We start from the raw sequence: 27,864 nt of genomic DNA on the forward strand, positions 1-27,864 counted from the left end.
GAGGTCTTTCACATCACCTCCTTGCCTGGTCCCTTTAACTGGAGATGCCGGGGATTGAACCTGGGACCTTTTGCATGCCAAGCAGAGGCTCTACCACTGAGTCACAGCCCCATGGCTCTCCAGGGTCTCAGGCGGAGGTCTTTCCCATCACCGACTTGCCTGGTCCCTGTAACTGGAGATGCCGGGGATTGAACCTGGGACCTTCTGCATGCCAACAGAGGCTCTGCCACTGAGCCACGGCCCCTCCCCAAAGTAGATTAATGTGAGCCCTAGCCCATGACGTCAGCGTAATGGCACGCTGAGGATGCCAATCACCACCTTCACCATCACGGCATGCTTTCGTGCAACTACATTTATCAGCATCCGCCTGGGCTCGGCACCAAGGCCTCATCCCCATGGCAACGAAACACCCAGGCATCACGGCGGCCTCATTGGCCGCCGCTCCCGCGCCCCTCCCCTCTCTCGCGCCGCGATTGGCCGGCGGGCGGGGTGGAGGCGGAGCCGGAAGTGGGAGCCCGGGGTTGCCATGGGTGCGGCGGCGGTGGCGGCAGCGGCGGCTGCCGGGGGTCGATGCCGGTGCTGCGGGAAGGCGCGGTGCCCGGCGGACCCGTGCGGGGTCTTTTGCCTCCTGCTCACCTACGTCAGCGTGGGCTACGCCGACTACGTCGTCCTGGAGCACGTCCTGCTTCAGCCGGGTTTCCGGGCAAGGTAGGGCGCTTTGCACACGCTCAGGAGCGCCTCGGCCTTGAAGGGGGGGCGGAATCGAGGGGCGCTCTGCTCATGAGCAGGGGCATTTTGTCCTTGGGTTGCAGTTACATTTCCTTGAGGCGTTGTCTTCTTGTCCTTGGGGAGAAAGGCATCTCTCCCCCCCCCCCCCCCAGTTCACCTCTTGCGCCCTTTTTGGGGAGGATTCCTTTCGCCTTGCAGCGAGTGAAAAATTCCTGCGCTTGTTCAGGGTTGGTTAGCTTCTAGATCCACCCCCCCCTTTTAAGGCTGCCTTGGACGGCAGGGAAATGGAAGCCACCTTGCAAATGAGCAGACGTTTAAAATATTATATTGTCGGAGGCTTTCACGGTCAGAGTTCATTGGTTCTCGTAGGTTATCCGGGCTGTGTGACCGTGGTCTTGGTATTTTCTTTCCTGACGTTTCGCCAGCAGCTATAGCACATTATCTTGATACTTACTGGACAATGATTAGCACATTACCTTTGATACTTTTTGCAGGACAATGACTCAGCTCAAACCCTACCCCTTTCTGACTATATATTACTCTTCCTACACACTTGACACTGAGAGACACTGTCCTTCAGTGTTACTCCTCTGAAGATGCCTGCCACAGCTGCTGGCGAAACGTCAGGAAAGAAAATACCAAGACCACGGTCACACAGCCCGGATAACCTACAAGAACCAGTGAAGACGTTTGTTGTGCCTAGGCCTTCTTCTTGAAGGCTTATATGATAACCATCTTCAGGTACTTGAAGGGCTGACATATAGAGGAGGGTGCCGAGTTGTTTTCTGTTGCCCCAGAAGGTCGGACCAGAACCAACAGGTTGAAATTAAATCCAAAGAGTTTCCGTCTAGACCAGTGGTTCCCAAAGTGAGCAGTGCCACCCCTTGGTGGGTGGGGGTGGGATTACCTAGGGGGGCACTAAGAGACAAGGGGGCAGCAGGGGGGCGCTAGAGGTGGGCCCCTTCAACTGTGTTGCTGGATAGGATAGGGAGTGCTGGGGTGGAGTCTGTGGAACCAAGGGGGCATTGGCCCCAAATGTTTGCCATTGCCTGCCTCTGCACAGCGACCCTGGATTGCCTCGGTGGTCTCCCATCCAAGTACTAACCAGAGCCAACCTGCTTAGCTTCCAAGATCTGACAATATTGGGCTAGCCTTGGGCTGTTACCGCACTAGGTATTACCAGCGATGTATTAAGAGTTTGGAAATGTTATAAAAAATACTGTTCGCACTTTCTGTGTATTCCCATTGATGTATTAAGAGTTTGAAACTGTTATGAAAAATACTATTCGCACTTTGTTTGGCCCCTTTAGCTGTGAAGACGTCTTCCAACCATGTTTTAGCCGTGGCATCCAAAAACCCTTTTAAAGCGATGTTTTTTATAACATTTCCAAACTCTTGATACATCGCTGGGAATATCTAGTGCGGTAACAGTCTTGGTCATCCAGGTCCGGGCATTGTGTCTTTAGGGACTTTATTTTGTAAAGAACAGTTCCTTTTTTCTCAGAAGAGGTAAAAGTTCCTGGCACATGCTCAAAGTCACTTTGACTGTTGATCTCTTTCTTTAGACACTCATTCCTTCTTCTTTGAAAAGAGTGCTCTTTGTACGCTCAAGGGCACTGCTGCCCTCAGGCCCTTGGACAGGAGCAAGTAGCGTTTCACATGACTACGGACATATACAAAAGAACAAAGTGCTATTGTGCCTCCTTTTATCTTAAGGCCTGTTTCGAAAGATTTATCAGGGAGGGAAAAGAACTCTGCTCAAGCTCAGGAGCTTGTTGTCCTTAGGTCCAGAAAAAGGATGTGGTTGAATCTAATGGATTGGAACTCTGCACATTCTCAGGTGTGCTCTGAGTTAGGTGACAAGTTTTCTACGCAAAAGGGGGGCAACTCTCATGTCGCAACTGGAAGGAGAGCTTGGGGTAGAGCTACAGAGTTCGAGGTGTGAGTTTAGACGGTGATTTAATTAGCTGCATGCTAAGATCTGGAGAACTGCGCGTCACTAATTCCATGTGACAAGTGGGACTTGGGGGGGGTTCTGATTTTTAAATAGCTTTTCCCCATCCACTGACCCCAGACCATATTTTTTTAAAAGATAGATGTTTCCAAAGGAGCTTGTTCAGCACAGTTTTTTGAAATACAACTCCCCATTGGGCGCTGCCAAGCTGTTGGGTGCCCCTGAAGTAGCTCCTTGGATTGTGGCCATAAAATTTATATCCTCCCTTTCTTCCAGAAAGAAACCCAACTCTGGCTGCATTAGTAAGATGATCCCCGCTTTGCTTTCAGAATATGCCATTTGCAACCTGATAATAGAAGTTTTAGCGATCATTATGATGATGGTGCAGGGGTGGAAAGAACTCTCAGATTTCATGGAGTTCGCCTCCTGGGAAAACATTAAGGGGGGAGGAAAGAAAGATGGCAAGCTGATGATGATCTCATTGCTTCCCTTTGTCACAGCCTCTGGTGTCCGTTCCACGCTGTGGCGTTCAACTTCATTGTGGTCATGCTGCTGGCCAGTCACACACGGGCTGTCTTTGCCGACCCAGGTAAGAACCGGATCACGCAAAAAAGGCAGCTTTGGTCCCTCAAAACTGTATACACAGTTATCCTTCTTTCCACAGTGAGAGTTTACAGTAAGAGTTGTTCGACAGTGGAATCAGAAGAAGAAGAGTTGGTTTTTATATGCCGACTTTCTCTACCACTTAAGGGAGACTCAAACCGGTTTAGATTCACCTTCCCCTCCCCACAACAGACAAGCTGTGAGGTAGGTGGGGCTGAGAGAGCTCTAACAGAGGCTGGACAAACACTTCTCAGGGATGCTAGGCTGATCCTGCAGTAAGTGGGGGGGTTGGACTCTATGAGTCTAAGATATGTTAATTAGGTAAACTGTGTTTACGGGTGGTTTGCCAGTTGTCTACACTTTACCCCCAGCAAGCTGGGTACTCATTTTACCGACCTCGGAAGGATGGAAGGCTGAGTCAACCCTGAGCTGGCTACCCGAACCCGACTTCCATCGGGAGCAAACATAGGTCTTGAGCGGAGCTTTGACTGCAGTACCGCACCTTACCACTCTGTACCACGGGTCATGCCAAAAAGGCAGCGTTGGTCCCTCTCCAGTGTATACACAGTTATCCTATGGAACTTCTTGCCACAAGATGAGTCACTGGAGGTTGTTAGCTTATGTGGGCATGTCCAGAGGCTGGGACCAACTGGCCCTCTGGCCTGCGAGCCACCACTGCTCACCTGGGGTGAGTGGACCATGGCTCACACCACCCTGGAGGGCCCGCCTGCACCAACAGCAGTGGCGTTGAGGCCTCAATTGGCACCGCCTTTGCAGCACAGGGTTGACGTGGCCGTGCCCCCCACAGCAGAGTGGAGGGCAAGGGAGGCCTGATGGAAAAGGAGCATCCTGGAACTTCCAAGGGCACTGCCCAGTCTCTCCACTAGGAGCAGGCATGGTGGAGGGGGGTAGTCTTTCAAGGCCGTATGGGAATCCGGGACAAGAAATGGGCAGGTGGAGTCAGGGAAGCCAGACATGATCTATTGGGGAAGGGCCGTGGCTCAGTGGTAGAGCCTCTGCTTGGTATGCAGAAGGTCCCAGGTTCAATCCCCGGCATCTCCAGTTAAAGGGACTAGGCAAGTAGGTGATGGGAAAGACCTCTGCCTGAGACCCTGGAGAGCTGCTACTGGTCTGAGTAGACAATACTGACTTTGATGGATCGAGGGTCTGATTCAGTATAAGGCAGCTTCATGTGATCATGTGTATTTACATCCTAGTTGCTTCTGGCCGGGGGGAACCGCTGGCAGAGGCTGTCTGCTGGCAGGGTGGCCTAGAGAGAAGGACCCACAAGGAAGCACCCCCCTGGCCCAGTGAAGGACTGGGGAAAGGTTGAAACTCTCTCCCCTCCCAGCCAGCGTGGTGTAGTGGTTAAGAGCAGTGGACTCTAATCTGGAGAACCGGGTTTGATTCCCCACTCCTACACATGAGCGGTGGACTCAGAATTCTCAGCTGTCTCAGAACTCTCTCAGCCCCACCCACCTCGCAAGGTGCCTGTTGTGGGTGGGTGGGTGGGTGGGAGGGAAGGTGATTGTAAGCCATTTTGAGTCTCCTTAATAGGTATAGAAAATCAGGGTATAAAAACCAACTCTTCTTCTTCTGGAGGACCTCTTCTATCCTGCCCTCCCCATGCTTTTTTGCAAAGGCTGTGTTTGTGTGGGTGTCTCTCTCCTCACCCCAACACATGAAAGGGACACAGTCCTGCTGACAATGGAAGCTGTGATTCTGTGGGCCCTGTACGGACTTGTCTGATGGGTCAGACGTAAAGACGACTGAGAAATCTAATGAGATCCAATTTTATGATTGCGTCCCGTCCTAAGAGACTCCCGAGAGCGGCTCTATTCCAAGACTTGATCCTGGCACTTAGAAGTGGTTCATTCAGTGCCAGGAATAATTTTGAGTGCCCAGCAGCATGCCCTCACGGGTTCTCTGAAGCAGTCTTGGCACTTACAGACGTCTCCCCTTGCCCACCAAAAACAAAGACTGAAGGAAAAATGTGTAAAAAGTAGTGGGGAGTGGAATGAGCAGACTTGGAGTTCTCTGCTACTGGAATGCTGGTCTGTCAGAAGTTCGCAAACTTCAACAGGACGTCTTCTGGTGAAATCTCCAGGAGAGAAGAAGAAGAGTTGGTTTTTATACCCCAGTTTTCTCTGCCTTTTTAATGAGTCTCAAACTGGCTTACAATCTCCTTCCCTTCCTCTCCGCACAACAGACACTTTGTGAGGTAGGTGGAGCTGAGAGAGTTTGGAGAGGACTGTGACTAGCCCAAGGTCACCCAGCTGGCTTCATGTGCAGAAGTGGAGAAACCAACCCAGTTCACTAGATTGGAGTCCGCCGCTCATGTGGCGGAGCGGGGAATCAAACCAGATTGGAGTCCACTACTCTTAACCACCACACCACGCTGGCAGAGGAATCAGACCCTAAACCAAGCGGGATGGCCAGAATTAGTTAGGAGCCGTATGTTAGAGGGCCCTCTGCCCTGGCCAGCGCCATCCCCTCGCTTCTTCTGCAACGCTGTTTTAGCATCTTCAGGCAAAGCAGCTGCAGGACAGGTGCCATACTCATGGTCTGCCTAGAATTATTTTTCCATCTCTCCTCTCTCCGGTCCAGCTGAAGGTCACCACCTTTGTTTTCTTGAGAGTGTCATCTTACCCTGGAAGGGAGCCCTGGGGCCTGCTGATCTTCAGCATTGTTTATCCCTGGCAGAGATGCTGGGGTGGGAGGGAACTATCGATCATCTTTGCCAGTGGCATATGGAGCAGAAGCGGAACTTAACATTATTTAAATGCACCACCCGGCTTCTTTTCTCGTCCAAATGCAGAAATCCAAATATTTATTTAGAAAAAAATGGGTCTCTGATGCGTCACTGCAAGATAGAACATCTTGGTTGCGGAATGTGCCTGCATCATTCTTAGCAGTTCATTCTGTTCCCGTCTCTTGGATTTGTTTTCTCTATAAACTACTTTAAAAGGGTGGGGGGCACTGTGATTGTCCTTAGTCCTTCTGGCTGCAGTGAGGGTTTTTGCTGATTGCTTAAGAAGAAGAAGAGTTGGTTTTTATATGCCGACTTTCTCAACCACTTAAGGGACACTCAAACCGGCTTACAAGCACCTTCCCCTCCCCACAATAGACACTCTGTGAGGTAGGTGGGGCTGAGAGAGCTCTAAGAGAGCTGTAATTTGCCCAAGGTCACCCCGCTGGCTTCATGTGGAGGAGTGGGGAAACAAATCCAGTTCACCAGATTAGCCTCTCCCGCTCATGTGGAGGAGTAGGGAATCAACCCTGGTTCTCCAGATCAGACTCCACCTCTCTAAACCACCACTCTTAACCCCTACGCCACGCTGGCTCTTAAGAATAATTGCCTTGCTGAACTGGAAGAAAGATCTGCCTATCTCAGGGTTCCCCAGCTTTTTTGAGCCTGCAGGCACCTTTGGAATTAACGACATCATGGTGGGCGCGTTCATAAAATGGCTGCCGCAAAAGTGGGCGCCGCAGAAGGCGGAGCTACCCACAAAATGGCTGCTGCAGCTTACCTTCAGTCACACAGCAAAGATCCTTGTGCTGTGGTGGCAGCTGCCGCCCAAGAAGTTTTAAATGTTTTTTAAAATCTGCACAAGCAATCAACTCTTTAGTGGCCAATCGGAAGCCTTGCTGGGCCAAAGCCCTACCAGGCCCCACCCGCTTTCCAGAAACACATGGCAGATGCCAAGGAAAGGTGTCGGCAGGTGCCATGGCGCCCACAGGCACCACGTTGGGACCCCTGATCTAACCCAACAAGATGCCCCAGGTTCATTTTCCAGCCGTGGCCAACCAGATGTGTCTCAGCAGCCCACAGAGAGATCCTGAAGACCACAGCCCACCCATGTTGTTTGAACCTGGCACCTGATAAACAGGGAGGGGCTGTGGCTCAGTGGCAGAGCATCTGTAGAAGGTCCCAGGTTCAATCCCTGGCATCTCCAGTTAAAGGGACTAGGCAGGTAGGTGATGTGAAAGACCTCAGCCCTGAGACCCTGGAGAGCCGCTGCTGGTCTGAGTAGTCAGTACTGATTTTGATGGACCGAGGGTCTGATTAAGTATAAGGCAGCTTCATGTATTCTGCTTCTAAGAGAGGTTTTACTCCTATCTGTGATAGACATCAATAGCCCTCAGCCATCCTTTATCAGTTTGTTGACTCCACATCTAGGGTTTTGTTTTGCTCTCAAGTGAGCTCATTTTAAGGGGGGGGGGTAATTTTTTAGAAGTGTAAATGTTGCCGGATTCTTTTTTGAAATTATGTTAACAGCACAGAATCATCACGAAGTCTCAGTGGAAAAAGAGTCTACAAAAGCTATCAATAAATGATGAATCTTTGTACAAGAGTCTCTCATTTAAAAGAAAGATTCCACAGGGTTATTTCTTTTTTAAAAGGGTATAACATGTTGGGTGACGTCTGTCAAGACAGAAGAGAACAAAGTTTCTGTCATAACAGATGAATTAAAGGGGGGGGGAAACCCTGGGGAGAGGGGAATTAGATATGTTGAAAGCTCCCTTAATACATCTAGGATTACATCAGGATGAATTTGCGTGTGTGCCAAACAATGGAAAGGCGGTTAAAAAAAAAATCAGCATGTACCTGGTGGCATAAACTGGGTGATATGTAAGGAAACAGATACGTCAAGGGAAAATGCAAAACACTCATTATTAAATAAAATATCCCAAGCTTGACAATCAGATTCTCTTCCGGAAGATCCGTGGAGACAAACTTTATCCAAAAAAGGAAAAAATATGTTGCTGCAGCTTTCTTTCTTTTTTTAAAGGAGAACAAACTGCTGGTTTGTTTTGTGTACCAAGAGCAGAAATTGGCCTTGATTTATTTAGTAAAGGATGGGTGGGGGGAGTCTGGACTAGCAGAAGGCCATTCACTGGAACTTTGCAGGACCCTTTCCTTACGGAACAAAGAAACATCTGCAAAAGCGGGAAAGGGGAAGTCATTGTTTTCTTTGCAAAAAGTGCCCCATTGGAAACGCACCTTTCTGGGGTGTCTTAACAACCCTTTCTCTTTTCTGTCTCCTGCCCTAGACTGCTGAAAGGGAGTTGGCCATGGGAGTGAAAATACAGGGGTTCTGGTTGGCAAATCATGTGATTTGCATGGGGGGGGGTTGGATTTGAATGGGGGTCCTGCGATGGCTCTTCGCAACACCCCATCTTCTTTCGTGCATAGCTAAATTGTAAAACTCCCTGCTTCTTGATGTGGTGATGGCTGCCAACTTCGAAGGCTTTAAGAGGGGAGTGGACATGTTCATGGAGGAGAGGGGCTATCCATGGCTACTAGTCAAAATGAACACTAGTCATGATGCATACTTATTCTCTCCAGGATAAGAGGAGCATGCCTATTATCTTAGGTGCTGTGGAACACAGGCAGGATGGTGCTGCTGCTGTCATCTTGTTTGGGGGCTTTCTAGAAGCACCTAGTTGGCCACTGTGTGAACAGACTGCTGGACTTGATGGGCCTTGATCTGATCCAGCAGGGCTTTTCTTATGTTCTTGTGTTCTTTTATTTGCTTGTTATATTTCCTTAGTCTTCTGAACCCTTCCCCTCCCCATCCTCCTCCACTCCCGCCACATCCCAGCGTAGCTTTTGCAGGGGTTAAAATTCAAAAGCCTCGAAGCTGGTGAAAGGTACCATCTGTCAATGGAAATAGGAGACACCTGCCCCTCCCCCAGGCTTGCAAACGGAGGGCCAGAGTATATGAGGGATCTCCCAAGCGTCTTAGGTTGGCCATGGGGCCCCATCAGTTTCCCAACTGCATGAAGGACTGCAGAGCTGTTATTTGCCCATTACAGGAAATGCAACATCTCTAAGAAGCCCTTAAAGGTTGAGAAAATGGGATGGGAGGAAATGGGGAGGGGCCGTGACTCAGTTTGTAGAGCATCTGCTTGGCAGGCAGAAGATCCCAGGTTCAGTCCCGGCATCTCCAGTTAAAGGGACTAGGGAAGTAGGTGATGTGAAAGACCTCTGCCTGAGACCCTGGAGAGCTGCCGCCGATCTGAGTAGACAATACTGACTTTGATGGACCAAGGGTCTGATTCAGTATGGCAGCTTCATGTGTGTTCATAGTAAAGCCCCCCCCCCCAATCCAGGTTGGAGATAAGACTGGATGTTGCAGCTGCAATTTTACCAAAAAAACCCTGCTTCAGGTGTCCTGTGCATTTATCTTCCAGCATATTGTCTAGTTTGGCCCTGAACAGCAAGATATTTTCTTTATTTATTTACATTATTTACAGTCTGCCTTTCTCACAGGGACTCAAGACAGATTACACATAGTGAGTTAGAATCATGATCAGGGGGTTAGAGCAACTGCCCTATGAGGAGCGGTTAAAATGCTTAGGGCAGTTTATCTTAGAAAGAAGGCAGTTAAGGGGAGATATGATAGAGGCCTATAAAATTATGCATGGTATTGAGAGAGTGGACAGGGAGAAGCTTTTCTCCCTCTCTCATAATGCCAGAATGCGGGGGTCATTGCCAAAGCTGGAGGGTGAGAGATTCAAAACAGATGAAAGGAATTATTTCTTCACACAACGCATAGTTAAATTGTGGAACTCCCTGCCCCAGGATGTGGTGATGGCTGCCATCTTGAAAGGCGTTAAGAGGGGAGTGGACATGCTCATAGAGGTTAGGGCTATCCATGGCTACTAGTTTAAATGGCTACTAGTCATGATGCATCCCTATTCTCTCCAGGATCAGAGGAGCATGCCTATGATACGAGGAGCTGTGGAGCACAGGCAGGATGCTGCTGCTGCAGTTGTCCTGTTTGTGGGCTTCCTAGAGGCACCTGGTTGGCCACTGTGTGAACCTTGGCTTCTCTTATGTTCTTTTGTAAAATGGGACATTCAGCAAGCAATGCATTAGGATATTAGAAGTCTGGAACCATCATAAAGAAACAGAAGTATAGCATAAGTATTAACATGACACATGAAGCGGTACAGAAATTACATAATAGGATCCTACTTACAATACGCTATACACAGCAGTATAGACTACAAGTCCCAATCGTTTATCCAAGTACCGTTTTGTATTATGCGGCTCTATGACCTGCACAGAAAAACCCTCTTAAATAGTTCACTTTTGCATGGTTTATGGAAGGCTTGGAGAGTGGGAGTTTTCCTGACCACTTCAGGCAGGCTGTTCCACACAGACTGGCAGTTGTTGATTCAGCCCATTTGCAGGTTGGGACCCGCAGAGGCCCCTCCTGACGTGAGTGAAGTTGTGGCGGAGCACAGGGAGACGGGTGCTCCTGTAAAGAAGAGGGGGCCATGCCATGAAGGGCTTTGTATGTGATAGCCAATTGAGGAGAGGCCGTGGGTCAGTGGTAGAGCACCTGCTTGGCATGCAGAAGGTCCCAGGTTCAATCCCTGGCATCTCCAGTTAAAGGAACCAGGAAAGTAGGTGATGTGAAAGAGACCCTGGAGAGCCGCTACCGGTCTGAGTAGACAAGACTGACTTCGATGGGTCTGATTCAGTATAAGGCGGCTTCATATGTTCGTTGGTTCTTGTAGGTTATCCGGGCTGTGTAACCGTGGTCTTGGTATTTTCTTTCCTGACGTTTCGCCAGCAGCTGTGGCAAGCATCTTCAGAGGAGTAACACTGAAGACACTGTCCTTCAGTGTTACTCCTCTGAAGATGCCTGCCACAGCTGCTGGCGAAACGTCAGGAAAGAAAATATCAAGACCACGGTTACACAGCCCGGATAACCTACAAGAACCAATGAACTCTGACCGTGAAAGCCTTCGACAATATTTTGCGGCTTCATATGTTCATGTGTTCAATACCTTAAACTGAGCTTGGCAACACATGGGCAAGATATGCAAGGGAAAGAAAAGGGAGCGGAGAGAGATCGGTCTGATGGTGCGTAAGCAAAGTAGGGAACTGGATCTTGCAGTTTTTTTAGTGGGGGGAAGGCAGGCTATAAGCATTTTAAAGTTGTTAATCAGCATTTCTATCCTCTTGGGGGTCAAGATGATCTTCCTGATCTGGTACCGATGGCACGGCTTTCCAGCAGCCCTCGGTCCTCTGATGGAAGCCAGAGTGAATTTCCATCGCTCTGATAGGGGTGGTGGCCCTTATAAAGTGATGGGATTAATTGCCTTGAACTCTCACGACGGGGTCAAAGATAAATCGTAATAAATAATCAGAGCTGCCAAGAGGAGAGCAGGAAGCAGTTGTGCACCAGGGGGCATGTAGAGGCTTGCATAATGTGGGTTAGGAATGCATCTGAAGATATATGCCGACTTTCTCTACCACTTAAGGGAGAATCAAACCAGCTGTGAGGTAGGTGGGGCTGAGAGAGTGTGACTAGCCCAAGGTCACCCAGCTGGCTTCATGTGTAGGTGTGGAGAAACAAATCCAGTCCACCAGATTAGCCTTTGCCGCTCCTGTGGAGGAGTGGGGAATCAAACCTGGGTCTCCAGATCAGAGTCCGCCACTCCAAACCACCGCTCTTAACGCCACGCTGGGTTGTTTGCACAGCCGTAGTAAAAGCAGCTTCTTGCGGAGAATGCCGTCTGGGGGGGATTTGACCTGTGATCCTCTTTCAGGCATGGTCCCTCTCCCTGATACTGCCATTGACTTCTCCGACCTCCGGAGCAGCAGCAGCAGCAGTTCATCCCACAAGAGCAGTCGGGTGAGTTGTGAACCCCCCCGCGTTGGGCGAGGATTCTCTTCAAAAGGTTACCAAGCTGCTCCCTGCTGAGCCAGGCCACGGATCTGCGTGGCGCACGTGGCACAGCGGTGGCTCTCTGTGGTCTCAAGCGAGTGCCTCCCAGAGATCCCTTTTATCGGGAGACGCCGGAGAGAGAGCATGTGTCTGCGTGTGGAGCGTGTGCACTATCACCGAGTTCCCTCCCTCCCCGATGCTCGTTCCCATTGTGGGTTGCCTGCAGGGATTCAGTGGTACCCCACTAGAGCTCAAACCCTTCTCCTGGGAAGCTTGTTGTTGTTAATATTTATTTATTTTAAATAATAGTAAATGTAGAAGGTGAAAAAAAGATAAAATAGATTGAACAGACAGAACAGATAAGACTGAGATTACTACTACACATAAAAGTACCTAGCAAATTCAAACCAAGGGACACATTTAAACAGATTAAAATAGAATAAACATGCTTAATATAATATACAATAGAAAACATTGCTTCAGAGTAGTTAGAAAATTCAAAAGTAGCTTAGCTAATAGTAAAATATATCATATAAAAATTAGTTAAACCAATAAGTGGGATATGTAAACCAATGTGATTATTTTTATATAATTATTTCTGTTCATTTCTATATACCATTAGTTTCTATGTGATCTAAATAATTAGATCTTGGCCATCTTCTGGGCATGGAGTAGGGGTAACGGGGTGAGCGGGGGAGGTAGTTGTGAATTTCCTGTATTGTGCAGGGGGTTGGACTAGATGACCCTGGTGGTCCCTTCCAATTCTATGATTCTATTACCCCACAAAAGAGTCAATCAGATGGAACAGAAACAAAAAACAGAAATAGTGGTGGGCAGGGAGGCCAGCTGTGATATTATGGTGAACTCTCCTTCCCTGGAGGTTTGTAAGCAGAGGCTAGATGGCCATCTGTCAGCAATGCCGATTCTATGACCTTAGGCAGATGATGAGAGGGAGGGCATCTTGGCCATCTTCTGGTCACTGGGGGCGTGGGGGGGTGAGGTAGTTGTGAATTTCCTGCCTTGTGCAGGGGTTGGACTAGATGACCCTGGCGGTCCCTTCCAACTCTATGATTCTATTCTACCTTAAATATGTTAATAGATTATATTTTTCTATTATATAATCAAGAGTTATATCATTATAATATCTGGGCGATATACACAGAGAATATAATCAATACCTCAAAGTATATTTTGGGAACAGTATAAGTAATATGGTTTCAGTTTATCATAAAATTCTTTACTCGGTCTTCTGTTCACATAGTTTGTCAATTAAACCCTTTCCCTGGGAAGCTTGTTGCTTAGAGGTTCTGCATCCAAACCCCCTAATCAAACCGAGGGTGGAAGTAATTTACAACCTTGAATGCTGGAGTTTTTGCAGATGACAAATTATCTGCATAGTTGTCCCATATTTCTCTTAACGTTCAGGGAACTAAATAAGTTGCTAATATTATGATCTTCCTTTTTCTTCACAATGTATCACATTGTCCTTTTTTCTTTTGATTGGCATTCCCCTCCCTAACTCTCATTAGCTCTCCTCCCTGTTTGTGTGTGTTTGTGCATTTTATTTTATTCGGCATGTCAATGTTTTAAATAAAGAAACGTTGAGAAATAGCTTCTCCAGTCCCTTTTTGTACACTTTAACTTGGGCCTTTTATGCATGGCTGTTTTCTCGCGGTCACCCCCTGATTGCTTCAGGGCTTTGCTTTGATTATGCTTGCATTTTCCAGCATCCAGAAAACATGGGCAAAACGCGCGGGGAGAGTGAGGTGACCTCTGATTGTCAGAAAAGGCATGCATAATCAAAGCCAAGCCCCAGAGCAGTCAGGGGGGTGACCGCAAGGAAAACAGCCTTGCATAAGAGGCCTTACTTCCTAGTGAGATGGTGAACCTGTGGTCTGCCTTGCTTCAAACTGCGGGGGATTGGATGCCCCTCCAAAAATAACAATCTCCTGCATGTAGAAAGCTTGCACATCAGGAAGAATACTTCTAGCCTCCGTCTTGACATGCTGGTTTTCTCATTGCATGGAGTTTCTTTTCCCCTATCAAAGAGCTTTCAGCGAAGGGAGCCTCCTGCAGCGGTTTTTGCCCTGGTGCAGGTTTACTCCACAGTGAGAATTAGGCTTTGGTCAGCGAATGGCCGAGGTGGCCTTTGGTCCCATGGCCCCTTCCTCCACGTCTCTCCTCTCCCAGAACAACGAGGACTGGACAGTGTGCAACCGCTGCGAGACATACCGGCCGCCTCGGGCTCACCACTGCCGTGTCTGCCACCGCTGCGTGCGCCGCATGGATCATCACTGCCCGTGGTGAGTTTCCCCTGCAGCTTAGGGGCACGGGGGGACAGCTAGCCGTGAGATCGGAAAGCTTGAACGGGGCTTCGTTTCTGAAATGGGGGGCCTTTACCAAGAGACATCTGGCGGAGATTGTCTGAAAGGGGATTGCCACTGTAATCAGCCCCAAACTGGAGGACGGGGTAGGGTAGCCAAAGTCCTCTGTGAGTCTTTGGTAGTTTATGCATGGGATTTTTACCTGAGGTTCATTGCTGGCCGGACCCACACTTTCCTTTTGGGAGTCTATGCACCAGCAGTCTCCAAGCTCAAATCAGGAAGTATTTGAATCCCTGCGCCTTGAAATGCTGCTTCGTAATTGGCTATAGTGAGATAAAAGTTCCCTCCCCCCGCAAACCCAATTGCCGCATAAAAAAGCATCTTAAGAACAAAAAACGGAGCAATCTAAAAAGAATGGGGGGGGAATCCAAACCTTGGTTTTAAAAAGCCTTTCTTCTGCTCAGAAAGAGCTCCCAGGAAGCAGGAAGTATTTGAATCCTTGCCTCTGGAAATGCTGCTTTGTAATTGGCTGTGAGCGAAACCAAGCTTGGTTGTCCCAGCTTTGCATTATGCGTGGGGAATTCACCTGGGCTGAGCTCAGGGGAGAGGGAAGAATCAGGTTAACAGAGGAACAGGAAGGTCTGGAATTTGCCAGGGCTGGGCGCAAGGTTATCTCCAATGGAGGGAAAACTCATGCATAACTCCAAGGAACAACCGAGACAGACGGGGGCGGGGTGTGTGTGTGAATGTGAGTGAAAGTACCCATGCATAAACGACAGTTCTCTCTTTCACAGGTTCCCAGTGCAAACTGCTGCCAGCCTTGTTTGTATTTTCCTGCACTGGGTCCCAAGGACAGATGGGGTATTCTGCTGGCAGACTGTCCTCCTAGGTCGCCAGAAGGGACCCTGTCTCAGGTGGCAGAGGTGGCCTTTGGTGTGGTGTTGGAGACCCCCATGCTGGTTGACCTGGGGGACTTCAGTTATCCACGTGGAGGCTTCCTTGTCAAGCCATTGTTAGAGTGATCTACTGAGAGAGCCTGGGTGATTGTGGTGCCTATCCCCTGCAGAGGCGGCGGTCCGAGCAAAATGAAACTCGATAGATCTGTTCGGATTAACTCCAGGGCTTCCATGGTGACCCACCTAGCCTTGACCCTTTTCAGTCTGGCTTTAGGCCTGGCTCTGGAACCAAGATGGACTCGGTTTCCCCGGTGGACAATCTCCACTTGCAGGCTGACAAAGATACGCTTCTTTGTTAATATTATTTGATCTCTCGGAGGCCTTTGATAACAGCCAACCACTTGATATCATTAAAGCACCTGGAAATTGGAGAGGGGTTACAGGTGGAACGCTTGAGTGGCTTAGTGCTTTTCCATTCAACAGAATTTGGCCAGTTGCTGTTGGGGGCTTTTGAGTCTGACCCGTGCGATTTATCCCGCAGTGTTCCACAGTGTTTTGGGCCCACATTTCTGTATTTTTGTGAAACCTTTAAATGAGACCCTCCGTAGCTTTGGAGTTGCTGGTCATCAAGACGCAGGCGACGCCCGGCTATATTTTTTCTTTATATAAGTCCTCAGAAGTGGCCGTGTCTATCCTAGGCCAGCATCTGTCTCCTGTGAGCAAGATGCTGAGGGTGAACCGCTGAAGCTGAACCCAGACAAGGTGGAGGTGATGCTGGCTGGCAAGGCCGATGCCCTTGAGGGTGTTGTGCTTCCCGCTTTTGATGGAGTGAGCTTCAGCTACAAAGACTATGTTCTTTCAATTCCATCTAGTGCAGAGGTATCAAAGATAAGGGCCGGATGCTGCCTCTTGAGAGCTCTTAGCTGGGTACCCAAGATTGGGTAGGATAAATAAAATATATAGATAGTGAAAATATAATTCATTTAAGGGGCTATATCGAGATAAAAATTGTTTTAAAAAATCGTTAAAAAAAAGTACAATGGCATTTCCTAAGGTTGATATACTGTAACCACATGCCAGACGGCTTTCGGCCTATTTGGCCTTCCTCAGTGGTCAGTTGAAAGCCACGTAAAACATACACACGTATTTACAGCTATATAAATATATACGGACAATTATATATCAGACCAGGCATGTATATAGGTCGTATAGTGTATTTCCAATTATACAAACATCTGGCTAGATTGTCCACAAGTTGTTACACTGGGCTGTATATATCTCCCATATAAAATGTGTGTGCAATTATCAACCTGGTAAAACAATTTAGGTTGTTTTCTAGGTTGGGTTTCAGTCGCCTTTTCTTTTTTCTTCCCTTGAGAGCTCTAATCCAGCCCATGAGGCAGCCAACCCCCACCCCTCTCGATCTGGGCTGGCGAGGCAAAACCCGGCCCGGCCAAGGGACATTTATGTCATATCCAGCCCTCGTAACAATTGAATTCGACACCCCTGATCTGGTGCAAAAATTGATTACCTTATCAGACTCATGGCTGACCCAGCCATACTCATCCTTGCTACGGTAACATGGAGAGTAGATGATTGAAAACACTGTGCCTGCCCTTGAAGACAACCTGGAAACTTCAGTTGGTGCACAAATGTGGCTGCTCATTCGTTACATGGAAGATACCGCCGTTGCCCATATGACTGTGGTCTTAAGAACCTTACATTGGGTCCCTGTCGGTTTCAGGGTTCATTTCAAGGTATTGGCTCTTACTTTTAAAGCCCTTCGTGGCTTAGGCACCGCCTTTCAGGACCACCCCTCATGCTAGGCTCCCATGTGACAAAATTACGTGGTCCTCCAACCAGAGCTTGCTGGTTGTACCTTCTTGCCATCAAGCTTGAACAGCTTCTGCCCGATGCCGCCCATTTTCTGTCGCAGCTCCCATATCGTTGAATGGCCTTCCTGACTTTGTCTGGAAGGTGCCCACCCTGTTATATTTTAGCTAATTATGTAAGGGCAAAAGTGTTAATGGTGCTTCAATCTTTGTGGAAGGCCTTGAGTGACCGTCATGTTTGTGGACTTAGGCCATGATAGCTTTATGGTTTAAAACTAGCATAAAGTGCCTTGAGTCTGCTTGCGGAGAAAGACGAGATAGAAGAGCTTTAAATAAAAATCCAGCAAAAGGATGGCCAAGATAGGGTGACTTTCGCCCCTCCCTTTCTAGATGTTATCTGCTGCGCTGTGTGTGTTTAACTCATGCAGTTGATCTCTCTTGCTTCAAGGATAAACAACTGTGTTGGGGAGCTAAACCAGAAATACTTCATCCAGTTTCTCTTCTATACAGGTACGTTGAGAGAGATTACAGATACGGGGACAGAGGAGTTGGGGGGGGATGCATTATGAGTAGTAATAGCTGTTCAGTTCCTTGGGTATTTGCATGATCTAGAAGGAATAGGAAGTGATGGATGACATCAAACTAAGGAGTGAGTACTTCAGGATTTAGAATCAATTGTCCTGGAGCAGCTGTGTTCACACTACAGTTACTGCTGATGGTATTTGCTCAGATATAAGCCACAAGTATGGACGAGCCCAACTTTACAAGAATTGCCACTACATTCATATTCAAATCTCAGTTTTTGCTGTCAGATGTACATAAAATTCAGATCTCAATAAAAATACGACACGTGCCGCTCTGTTCAGAGTAGGAACTGAAGTTGATTGAAGCACGTAAAATAAAAACAGATTAAGATGTGAAAATGGACTCCTGTTTACCATAGAAAATATATGCGAGGGATATCTTTCAGCCACACTTTTACCTTAATGGGGAAAAGTGGACCTTGCTTGAACATATATCCAAGAGTCCCTTCTGCTATTGGCCGCCGCAGACCTAGATTCCAAAGTGCACAACTGATAGGCTTATATTGTTACATTGTTTGTGCTTGATCATTGAGCTGCGCACGATTGTCTGAAAAGTGCTGTGAAACCTAAAACGCTTGCATGCTTCTATGCCAACAGAGGTTGGTCTGGTGTAACTTTAAAGAAAATACAAATGCAATCTACAAGCAATACAGTTAAATAAACTTACTATCATATAATATAAAAATGATCAACCCAGGTGTCATTAATATGGGAAAACAACATGCATAAAAGAATCTGGGGGAGTAATAACTAGGGGTGTGCATTGACTAAAGCCAGACCTAAACCCCCCTGAAAAATAATTTATCAGTATTTTTCAGGGAGTGGGGTTTACTGGTTAAAAAATGGTGGCAATTAAAGGGAACCAAAAAGTGAATCCCAAATAATGTTGAAATTTTTTTTGGCATTATTTGGGGCCATTTTGGCCCTGTTACCATTTTCCCCCCACCCTTGCTCCCTCTCCCCCTCACTTACCTGCTGGCTGAGTCCTCAGCCACCACCGCCTCTGAAGTCCACGTAGACTTCGGAGGTGGCAGCGAACTGAACGCTGGGCTCAGTGCTGCATAATTTTCGGGTTCGGGTTTAATAAACTCTAAAATTTTCGATTATCCGGGGAAAGCCGATAATGCTATTAGGCTTTTTTTTTATTATTATTATTTTGATTTTTTGAAAATTTCTGCTTTATTAAACCTGAACCTGAAAAATAATGGGGGGAAATGGTGCATAGCCCTAGTCATATAATAACCCAAATCTGACCTTAAAACCACAAACTTCTCCCTGCCATTGTTTCAGTTGAAGGCACTGAGGTCCATGAATGGATCGCCGGTGGTTTTTATTGGTCAATAGCAGCCATGGAGCTCCCCCCCCCCCGCCCCAACACAGCTTGGATCCGTAGCATGAGAGAGGGATTTTTTTTTATAGCCCTACCCTTCCTTCTGTTTTCCTGACCTGTAATGTGCTCCTAAAGCTGCCTGCTCATCCCTCGCCTTCAGCCCCTGGTGCAGCTCCCCAGTAAAATCACCCCGGACTTTCATTCACAAATCTCCCAGAGACTCACATAATTTGCCTCTGAGGTTCGGTTGTATTTATTCCCACTGGGCATGATTTATGAAACGATTCAGTATTTATTCGGGATATTTCCGTGCTGCCACTTCAGAGTCCTGCTCGAGGCGGCTTAGAATTAAAAACATCACCATAATAAAAACCAGCCAAACAAACATAATAGTTGATGCATTTCCTGCTGTGGGAACAACACAGGAACTGCCGGTTTATCCCACTAGAGGCTGCTCTTGTTCTAGATATGTTATTTTTGTAAAAAAATAATAATCCTGGAATTGGTTTTCTAGTCAATTTCTTTGTCTCTTCTATTACCTGGAGTCCGTGTTCAAGCACTGGGGGGAACATATTGCAAACTTGTTCTGTCACTTAGCCTGACTTCTTATTTTCTACTTAGTCTTAGGAAGTTTATTACCCCCACCTTACCATTGGTCTACTAGTCCCTTAGTTCTGCCTCTTCTGCATTATTTCCCCTTATGAGTCATGATTTTGCAGGGCCTTGGGCAACCCTTAGCCTGGATAGGGTATCTGTTTATTTATTTGCTATATTTATAGTCCACCTTTCCCACTGAAGAGGATTATACAATGTAAATCGATGTAGTTAATGCAATGAGATCTAGTAAGCAATGTCAGAGGACCAGGAATTTAGAAATCCACATAAGCATAGCATGTTAGATGTGCTACATTCTGCAGATCCAGTGTGGAAAAATAGTGTTACATTAGTGGACGTGTTCAGCTGTCATCCATCAGTCTCAGAGCTCTGGCAAACTGCCCTCTGGAGCAACCCAGATTATGCAATTTACTAACTAATGAACACATGAAGCTGCCTTATACTGAATCAGACCCTTGGCCCATCAAAGTCAGTATCATCTACTCAGACTGGCAGCGGCTCTCCAGAGTCTCAGGCAGAGGTCGGTCACATCACCTACTTGCCTAGTCCCTTTAACTGGAAATGCCGGGGATTGAACCTGGGACCGTCTGCATGCCAAGCAGATGCTCTACCACTGAGCCACAGCCCCTCCCCATAGCCCCGTAACACCCTCTGCCTCCTAGCAAATCCTTCCATATGCAGCTACTGTCTGCCAACACGGACCTTTAGTCCATCTAGCTCACTCTTTGCTGCTCTGGCGGCAGCAGCTGTCTGTAGACCCAGACAGGAAAAGGCAGGTGCTGGACTTGAACCCGCAGCATTCGGCATGCAAGGCACGTTCTCGAGCCCTGAGCCCCAGCCACTCCTTGTGGTTTTGGCTTCGTTTGCTGGTCTATTAAATTTCTATCCGGCTTTTCCATGCATAGGCTTTGGCTAGCGGTAAAGAAAAGAATTGCAACAATATTGAATAGAAGCCCGAGGGTCGGTACTTCCGTCAGCTGCCTGGCCCTTGTTGACGTCAAGCGCTTGCAGGAAGGATGTCCGGCGCAGGGCTGTCCTTGACTGAATCCATCGGTCTCCTCTTGGCCAGCAGTGAGGGATGGCAAATGAGCAGCTGTTCTTGGGCCTTTCCCCTTTGCCCTTGAATCCTGATCTCCATGTCATCTGGTTCCTCTCCAGCCATTTCTAAGCCAGTTTATTTATTTTATTAGACTTTTAACCCTGCTCTCTTCCCGACCAAAGCCGGGCTCAGAGCGGCTAACACTCATCCAACTCTATGATTCTATGACCCCACCAAAGAGTCAATCAGATGGAACAGAAACAAAAAAAAGGAATAGTGGTGGGCAGGGAGGCCATCTGTGCTATTATATCAACCGTTTGGTGCAACCAAGAGAGCTAGAGACTTAATGAATGCTAGAGTTCTCAGGAATCTGGTAGTCATCTTTACGAATGTGAAGCTGCAATACTGACCCACCTGCAATGTCCTGTACTTTTCACCCCCTTTCTTCGTTATGGTATGTCATGCCTCAGACAGCTTTTTATTGCTGTAGTTTTTTCTTGCATTGTTTTCCAGTTCTGTAATCTTAGTCCTAGTACATGGTTTATTGAAGGTCTTTGCTTCTGCCTGGATTATTTTTCATATGTTGTAATCCATCTTGGTCCTGACCTAGATAGCCCAGGCTAGCCCAATCGGGTCAGATCCCAGAAGCTAAGCAGGGTCGGCTTTGATCAGTATTTGGAGACCACTGAGGAATGCCAGGGTCTCCAGGCAGAAGCAGGCAATGGCGAACCACCTCTGAACATCTCTGATCTAACCTAGAGGGCCCAGGCTAGCCCAATCTTGTTAGATCTCAGAAGCTAAGCAGGATTGCCCCTGGTTAGTATCTGGATGGGAAACCACAGAGGAATGGCAGGGTCTCTAGGCAGAAGCAGGCAATGGCAAACCACCTCTGAATGTCTCTTGCCTTGAAAACCCAACCAGGGGTCACCGTAAATCGGCTGCAACTTAATGCAAAAAATAATAATCCACCTTTGAGTGTCATTGAGAAAGGCAGGCTATAATTGAAATTCACGATGATGACGGCATCAGGGAATTATGATCAGTCGACCTGAGTATTTTTTATTTTTTACATTCTTCCTGACCTTTGTTGACTCGGTTCTCCCGGCCGCAGGGTTGGCTAGCCTTTATGCCATGGGGCTGGTTCTGACCACATGGCTTTGGCCCATGGACTCAGCCGGAGCCGAGGAAAGCGTCTCTGGTCACCCCCTCCGAACGTAAGTACCCACTTGTTCCTCCCACTGCTAAGCTGTGGATTTTAATTTTTTTTTTTTTTAACGAGAGGTAGGGGAGTTAAAATTGTTGAAGTCTTTCTGTTCCTTGGCTCCATCATCAACCAAAGGGGAGACCGCAGCCAAGAATCAGAAGGAGATTGAGACTGGGAAGGGCAGCCATGAAGGAACTAGAAAATATTCTGAAGTGTAAGGATGTGTCACTGGCAACCAAGATCGAGTTAATTCATGCCATCGTATTCCCTGTGTATGGGTGTGAAAGTTGGGACATTTAAGAAAGCTGATAGGAAGAAAGTAGATTCCTTTGAAATGTGGTGTTGGAGGAGAGTGTTACAGATACCGTGGACTGCCCAAAAAACAAATCAGTGGGTTATAGATCAATCAAGCCTGTAAACTGAGGCTATTGTACTTTAGTCACATTATGAGAAGACAAGAGTCACTGGAAAAGACAGTCATGTTAGGATGAGTTGAGGGCAGAAGGAAAAGAGGAAGACCCAACAAGAGATGGATTGACTCTATAAAGAAAGCCACAGCCCTCAGTTTGCAAGATCTGAGCAAGGCTGTCAAAGATAGGACATTTTGGAGGACTTTGATTCATAGGGTCGCCATGAGTCGGAAGCGGCTTGAAGGCACTTAACACACACACAGGGGAGTCGCTGAAGTCCGGCGAGTTCTTCATCTCGGCCTTCTGCTGAGCGTTTTGTTTTTGTTTCAAAGAAAGTGCCATGTCACAGAGATCCTGCCAAGAGAAAACCGGGGCTTCAAAGCGTTGGCTCAAGGCCCAGGCGGGATGCTCAGGGCGGGTCTTTCCGCAGTAGCTGAACTGCTCTGGCAAAAGAGCCGCAGCGGCAGAAATTTGGGGCGTTTGCTGTCCCCGTCCATCTGAGAGCCTCCCTGTCCCCTCGACTTACGGACAGCCCTGGAAACAGCCTCTTCGTAGCAGTGTCAGTAGCTTGGGCCGGAGAGGGCATCAACGTGCCTGTGTGTCCCGCTGGAGGCCTGGCATCCTCAGCAGCAATCCAGTTTGCATTTTCTTTTTATGTGGCAACCTATAAGCCTTTGTCCTGCGGAGGTGGGAAGGAAACCACGTGGGCGGTATTCGGCCCAGTTTCTCGGCGAGGAGTTTGTAGCTTCCCGTGTCCTAGCCAGATTTGAGTCCTCTAGCGCCTTAAAGACTAACCAAGTTTTTTCCAGGGTATAAGCTTTGACCCTCAAAAGCTTATACCCTGGAAAAACGTTTTTGGTCTTTAAGGCGCTACTGGATTTGAATCTTTCTCTCCTACTGCAGATGAACACGCTACCTGCCTGAAACCACTTTCTAGCCCACAAATGCTCCTAAAATTTATTCATATGTCTCTTTCATGAAATATTTGGATAAAATATAGAACACTGACCGAGGAACAATAGGCTATATATGCTGATTTAGGAGCCCTGTGGCACAGAGTGGTAAGCTGCAGTACTGCAGTCAAAAGCTCTGCTCACGACCTGAGTTCGATCCCGACAGAAGTTGAGTTCAGGTAGCCGGCTCAAGGTTGACTGAGCCTTCCATCCTTCCAAGGTCGGTGAAATGAGTACACAGCTTGCTGGGGGTAAAGGAAAGATGACTAGGGAAGTCACTGGCAAACCACCCCGTAAACAAAGTCTGCCTAGTAAACGTCGTGATGTGACGTCACCCCATGGGTCAAGAATGACCAGGTGCTTGCACAGGGGACCTTTACCTTTATATTCTGATTTACACAGAGTTATAAAAGGAACAGAGGAGAATCTTGTCCCAAATGCATTTTCTCTAGTCTAGCATGCTGTTTCCAAGTATGGCTAGCCAGATACTTCTGGGAAACTCCTTTTTCTCATTGTTGTTCCGCAGCAATGGCTTTTTACAGATGTATTGCCTCTGAAGGTGGAGGATCTATTTAGCTATCATGGCAAATTACCATTGGTAGAACATTTCTTCCTCTGTGAACTTACCTGAATCTCTTAAAGCCAGTGTGAAGCATCATGTCTTAGGGCAGCCAATTCCACACATTAACTGTGTCTTGTATAAAGAAAATGTTTTCCCCCCCTTTCATTCATTTGAAATCTGCTGCTGATTAATTTAATTGGTTTTCCCCACTTACCATGATACTGTCGGGCATTGCTACTAACCCCCAAATTTCTGGCCACTCTCTTCTTGAGGCTGCCCGGCCTTGCTGTGTAACTTCCGCTCATCATTTTCGCCTACCATCTCTCCCCACGACTGCGTTCCTAGGGTATGTGGACTGCCCCCTCCAAGCAAGCCCAGTACGTCTTCTGCCCCCTGGAAACGTGAGGTAGCCTCACTGAGTTTCTAGCTGATGAACTGACTGCGCTTTCTCCTTCCCCTCCTCTAGCGCCCACCGCATCGTCTTGTTGGTGGAATCCATCCTCTTTGGCCTCTTCGTCACAGTCATATTTTACGACCAGGTTGGTTCCAGGCGGCTTTGGTCTTTGTCAGTCAATTTTAAAAGTTTTTTTTTTAATTGGATGTCAGTCCTCTTAAACTAACCACAAACCCCTGCCCTTCGATAGAATCAAATCTCAACCGTTGCAAAATTGCATAGCCGGAATGGAAATCGTTCATGATGACATGGACGCTGTCCAATATGAGCAGCACATGAAGCTGCCTTGTGCTGTCAGCCATTTGATTTGTCCAGCCCAGCGTTGTCTGCTCGGATTGGAAGCAGTTCTCTCAAGGCCTCAGCAGGTTCTTTAAATGGAAGACTCTGGAGATTGAACCTGAGACCTCCTGCATGCCAAGCAGGAGCTGTACCACTGAGATGAGTCCTCCCAAAATAGGCAACCGCCTTATGTCACCAGACAATGTAGGCCATTATTTTCTGTGACCAGCAGCGGCTCTCCAGAAGCTCATGCAGGGCCTTTTCTGACTCCGGAGATCCTTTCAGTTGGAGATACTGAGGATTGGATCCAGGGCCTTCAGCTTGAGCTCTGCCATGGAGCTATGGGGTCCCCCATTCCAGGGAACATTCCTGAGAGCCATGCGCCTCACCCCATCATTGTGTATCATTTTGTCCTTGTGGGGGAGGGGGGCTTCTTAGATTTTCGGAGGCCCTCTCTGGGCGAAAACCAGATTTGCCAACAAGTGCCACCTAAAAGATAAAGTGTTTCCATCTGTCATTCTCTCAACCTGACCCCTTAACCGCCCTGCCCCCCCCAGCTGGTTTCCATCATCACAGACGAGACCCCTATCGAGCAGCTCCGCAACCGACTCCGGAAGGAGCCGCATCGGGAGGTGTCGCACACGCGGAAGCCCAAGATCGCCCTTCTGCGGGAGGTGTTTGGCCGTGGTATGGTAGCATGTGCTTGGGGGGGGGGCAGGGGGATGGGGGGGTTGATCTTCCTGAGGCTCTTGATAGCTGTTCAAGCGCAAGGCTGTGCCAGGGCTGCGTTCAGCAGTCTCTCCTCTCTTGTCTCCCCTTCCATCCAGGCTTCATGATTTGCTGGTTCTTCCCATGCAACTGCAGCTTTCCGTCAGCCAGCGGGCCCTCTTACAGCTACCTGCCCAACTACGATGTGTGACCTCGTCGCATCGTTCCCGGCGAGCACCTCCCTCGTTGCTCTGCCGTCTTTCTCTCCTGCAAAGGGCGCAGGCCTTGGTTTCATTCAGTTCCTTGCTATAGCCTGCGAAGGATGAGAAGGAGGCAATAGCCATGGCTAGAAGCGTTGACTCGCAGAAGAGGTCCCATGTCTGGAGCCCCATTCACTGTTGGGAATAAGCATGCACATCTCTTTTCCCCTCCCGTAAGGTGGAGCTCAGTAGGTCACTGGAAGGGGGCCCTGTGTTTGAACTCATGGGTTGTCTGAGGAGCTCTCAGAACTGGAGTTTTGTTCCCAGGAAAGCCACACATGGGGATCAGCCTCGGAATCCTCTTGAACTAATACTGAGTCTGCAGTGCGGAGTGGGGAACGTCGCCTCTTCCTAAGCTCTGCCTTGTGCGTCTTGCTGCTCTCATTCCTAAAGAGGGTGTTCTCTGCATCTCGATCAAATCTGAACATCCTCCAACTCACCGGACAAGAACAAGGATCTGCAGGATGTTTGCTCTCTTGCTGACTCGTCCCGGGTCATGTGCAGGTCACCAAGTATAACTAGGGAACCGTGGCCACCGCTGACAACCACAGCCCTGCTCGTGGTTGCTTGACCCCAGTGAGAAGCGAAACAAGCGCTCTGAATCTCGCCACAAGGGACTGTTGACCCTTGCGACTTGCTTCAGCCTCTGATTTGCCGCTTTTTCATGTAAGCAAATCGGAGGGTGATGGTTAGAGGAAACGCCAGGGTAACAGAAGATATATACAGGCCCTCAGAGTCCTCTTGGGGTTTTGGTTAGCTGTCTACGTGGGATGTAGACGCTGCTGTATTTCTCTTCTCCCCTGACTGATTTCAGGCCAGTGTGTATATCAGGGAATGTATCCTTCCCTATGTACCCTTTACCTAGGGCGTCTGCTTCCATTTACTGTGAACCTTCGAGTGTGTTCTCCCTTTCTCTCGCTCTCCCTTAAGGTGGTTTCTACAAGTCAAAACCCGTGCTTGTGGGAGGGAAGACGCTGGACCCCTGAGCTTTACTCGTCAGCTAGGGGAAACTTCTGTTACAGTTTGGCCTGGCAGAAGGGACAACTTCCATGCCCTTTGGATAGGATCTCCCTCAAGGGATTGATGCCTGGCTACCTTCTTGCTCCTAGAATACCCCTCAAGACCATCTGGTGCATCGTACTCAACAAAGGTTCAGTCTGGGTTGGGGCGTCCGAATCTTTGGCGGTTGAAAAAGAGGACGAATTTTCAGTAGGCTCGGTTTCTCCTGTCCTTGTGCTTTGGTTTTGGGAGAAGCTGTGCTCTCTGAAACAATTCCTTCCATGAGAGCTTTTGTCTGTTATGCAATCTACTGCCTTTAGTGTGGCTAGATTGGAGTCCAGTAGCACCTTAGAGACCCACAAGATTTTCGGAGTATAGGGTTTCGAGAGTCAAAGCTCCCGGAGGATTTTTGGAGAATATGGTTTCATAAGGTTTCAAGAGTCAAAGGTGTTACCGCACTCGAATCTAAAGGGAGCTTTGACTCTCGAAACCTTATACCCTGAAAATCGTGTTGGTCTATAAGGTGCTAATGGACTCGCATCTAGAGAGCTGGTGTGGTGTAGTGGTTAAGATCAGTGGTTTAGAACGGCGTACTCTGATCTGGTGAACCGGGTTGGTTGCCCCACTCCTCCACATGAAGCCAGCTGGGTGACCTTGGGCTAGTCAAAGCTCCCTCAGAGCTCTCTCAGCCCCTTCTACTTCACAGGGTGTCTGTTGTGGGGAGGGGAAGGTGATTGTAAGCCGGTTTGATTCTTCTTTAAGTGGGAGAGAAAGTCGGCATATAAAAAAACCAACTCTTCTTCTTCTAGTTGCAGACCAACACAGCAATCCACCTGAAACGACTTTTAGTGTGGTCTCTCCTCTCTTCCCCCCACCCCCATCCTGTGAATAAGCCCTTGGGCTTACTCCCATGTTATGCACTCGGTTGGCTCCTGTGGATCCGGTCAGCCAATGCCAGCACTTTTCTTGGCACAAGTGTGAAAGCTGGGGGTGGGGGTGGGAAATAGTGCCAGTGTTGGCTGAATGGAGCTGTGTGATCCGACGGTGCGTGTTTCAGTACTTGCAGGATCCTCGCGCGTGTTCCCATTCTATTTTACACTGGGGGCCTCTTCGGTGTGTCGAGGCCCTGCAAGCTTTCGTCAGCGTTTTAATAAAGCTGCTGCTTCCTGCCGCTTGCCCCCTTCCCCCAATCCACAGAACGAGCGGAGCCGCCGGTGGTTTTAAACTGTGAAGCTAACTGCCGAATGAATGGCAGGGAAGGATTTTCTTTCATGGAGTTTAACCGTGATAAGCTTCTGTCCTACGCTTACGTTCTGGGCAGACCCCCAAACTGCAAGCCTGGCAGTGCCGCTGGGATGTGTGTGCGCGGGAGGGGTCCGGCTGCTTGAGTGCCCTCCAGAGAGTGTTCACATTACCAAGTAATGCTGCTTTTGGAATAA

At 48.3% G+C, this 27,864-nt stretch overlaps 1 protein-coding gene across 1 annotated transcript; it reads left to right on the forward strand.

Annotated features, from left to right (window-relative positions):
* The first annotated feature begins 304 nt into the window (after positions 1–304).
* LOC130480867 (palmitoyltransferase ZDHHC3-like) lies at positions 305–25,425 on the forward strand. The gene is made up of 9 exons (XM_056853489.1): positions 305–708; positions 3,184–3,272; positions 11,858–11,943; positions 14,167–14,279; positions 17,477–17,538; positions 21,708–21,810; positions 24,192–24,264; positions 25,016–25,145; positions 25,286–25,425. The coding sequence occupies exons 1-9, from the start codon at positions 305–307 to the stop codon at positions 25,375–25,377; spliced, it is 1,152 nt and encodes a 383-aa protein (XP_056709467.1). The 3' UTR covers positions 25,378–25,425.
* The last annotated feature ends 2,439 nt before the right edge of the window (positions 25,426–27,864 follow it).

This window comes from Euleptes europaea, chromosome 7 (genome assembly GCF_029931775.1).
Source record: "Euleptes europaea isolate rEulEur1 chromosome 7, rEulEur1.hap1, whole genome shotgun sequence".
NCBI classification, from domain to species: domain Eukaryota; kingdom Metazoa; phylum Chordata; class Lepidosauria; order Squamata; family Sphaerodactylidae; genus Euleptes; species Euleptes europaea.